Source organism: Brassica oleracea, chromosome C6 (genome assembly GCF_000695525.1).
Source record: "Brassica oleracea var. oleracea cultivar TO1000 chromosome C6, BOL, whole genome shotgun sequence".
NCBI lineage: Eukaryota > Viridiplantae > Streptophyta > Magnoliopsida > Brassicales > Brassicaceae > Brassica > Brassica oleracea.
The window spans coordinates 13,733,334-13,735,669 of record NC_027753.1 but is presented as its reverse complement, the minus strand read 5'-3'; the positions used below and the strand labels follow the sequence as shown (position 1 = coordinate 13,735,669).

General features: G+C 37.9%; 1 protein-coding gene across 1 annotated transcript; it reads right to left on the bottom strand.

Moving 5' to 3' along the window:
* Positions 1-573: 573 nt before the first annotated feature.
* LOC106299893 (RING-H2 finger protein ATL60) lies at positions 574-1,849 on the bottom strand. The gene has a single exon (XM_013735909.1). It carries the CDS (start codon positions 1,636-1,638, stop codon positions 685-687), a length of 954 nt encoding a protein of 317 aa, XP_013591363.1. The 5' UTR covers positions 1,639-1,849; the 3' UTR covers positions 574-684.
* Positions 1,850-2,336: the final 487 nt, after the last annotated feature.

Sequence of the window (2,336 nt, the reverse complement as noted above, 5' to 3'; positions counted from 1 at the left end):
ATTGCTTTTTCCTTTACTCACGGGTGGGTTGCAGATACTAAATTGGTAAAGAATGTATGTACAAGACCAAACATGTTTGTAAAGAATTTCGTACAAGAATCCTTAACAAGATGATTAGTTTAGATATTCAACTATGTGACTATCTATATACTGATAACTGAATACAATGCAACATTCACCAACGAAAAAATCTCTGGCTTTCATCGTCATGAACTATATGCAAGCCTTGGAGGATCGCATAGCATTCTCACAATGCAAGACACCACAGAAATATTTAATTAGTCATCAATGGTCTAGAAACATAAATGGATTGGACTTGCTGGAACAGGTGAAAATCGAGACTTGAACAGGTACACTATCAGAAGAGTCAAATTCGAGGAGTTAAAGCATTTTAAGAGCAACCTTAAGTTCACATTCTTATGGATTATGTAGAGAATGTGACACCTATGCAAATGTCAACTGCTTCATAAACTCGACACTTGTGTTTTTGTTCTCAAATTACTCTTTAGTTTGTTCATGTTCCACTATATTATATGGTTTGTCACCCTTTTAATATAATGTTATTTTCCCAACTAATGATAAATGTAAAAGTAATGTTGATTTGAATCACACTATACATGTCACACTTCTCGTAAAACATACCAAAACATAAATTGTTGAATGGATTCAAGATTAGCTATTATTTCAAACATTGCTGTTATTGGTACCGCTTGAACCATTAATGCAAACAACACCTTTCTTCTCTCTACTCAACAACTTCTTAAGTGATCTCAACCTTGTGAACATCGGTGACTTCGGTTCTTCTTCTTCTTCTTCTTGGATTCTCTCGGATGATATCTCACTTGAACTCACTGGAATATCCACCACAACTTCCCTTACATCTTGCGCTCTGTTACAGCTGTTAGTACTACTAGTAGATTCATGTTGACGATCACTAGAACCGAGATCTTCAGTAACTACAAGACCTGTACTTCTAACTTGATTGTGATCTCCCCAAACTAGTACATTTGTCGGAAAATTCTGAGTTTCTGTCGGAAACCCAAGAACAGAGCTCTGATCTTGAGATGAATGCCCAGATTCAAAGTTTTGATTTTGAGACAACAAACCCTCATTCCCTCCATGTCTTGTCTCTTCCACAGAACCAACCGTGTTTCTACAGAGAGGACAAGTGGAATGAGACTGAAACCACATGTCGATGCAATCAACATGGAACCCATGGTTACACCCAGGCAGAACCCTAGCTTTGTCCCCGTCAACAAGATGAGAGAGACAAACAGCGCATTCTAGCCCGTCTTTGAAGTCACAAGACTTGAAAACAAGGATCGGGATGGACTGGAGGGTTGTAGAGTCGAGACCGGCGTGGCGAGGAGGATCTTCTTGGCCTTGAGCGAAGACGAAACGACGTCGTTGGTTGTTACGGCCGATGACTGTGGAGCCAGGAGTGTCGGGTTGGGTTAGGTTTAGGTTGAGATGGTTCTCTACGCGCCACCAGAAGAGCCTAGCGTAGAGATGAAGCAATAGGAGGAAGAGAATCGCTGTGAAGAGGGATACGATTGCGAAGAGGATTACTTTTCCCATCATTTCTTCTCCTTCAAAGTTTCTGAAGATGGAGCCATTAGAAGCAGATTCTTCGTCCATGTCGTTGACAAATGGTGAAACCCTAAAAACTCAGACTTTGTTGCGTGGGAAGAAAGGAACAAGAAAGATTATCACATCAAGACGAAGATTGTAAGGAGTAAAGCTGTTAAGACCTGAAAGATCGATGATTTTATTGAAAGTGGTGAAGCTTTATGAGGTCGAAGTTTTAGTTGGAGGTCCATTAAGTCTTCGAGGAAACTGTCTTTGAAACCATGACTCACGGCAAAGTGTCGATGAGAAACAAAGACTGGTTCAAGATATTGAAGAAAGTTGGGACACAAGTCAGTGGAACACGCTTTGGGTTGTTGACTTGGTTTAGTCAATTTCCTCATCGGATCGTCAGTCAATGTCAGCTTAAAAATACTTTTTTTTAAAAGAAAAAATTGTTTCAAAAATACATTTATATATTTTTAATTTATTAATTAATGATAAATTGCAAAACTTCCAAAATATAATTGTGGCTATTAAAATTTTACGAGAAAATGACTAGGATAGTACTAAAAAAGTTTTTGTCACCAATATAGTCTTTAAGAATAAAAATGACCAAAATAGCACTTAATGTTTTATCAAAAGAGATAAATATACACTTATACCTCCAATGGTAAATTAATTTAAACATTAGGGTTTAGAGTTAAGCGGTGGGTTTAGGGTTTAGGGGTTTAGGGTTTAGATTTGATGTTTTAGGGTTTTGAGTTGAA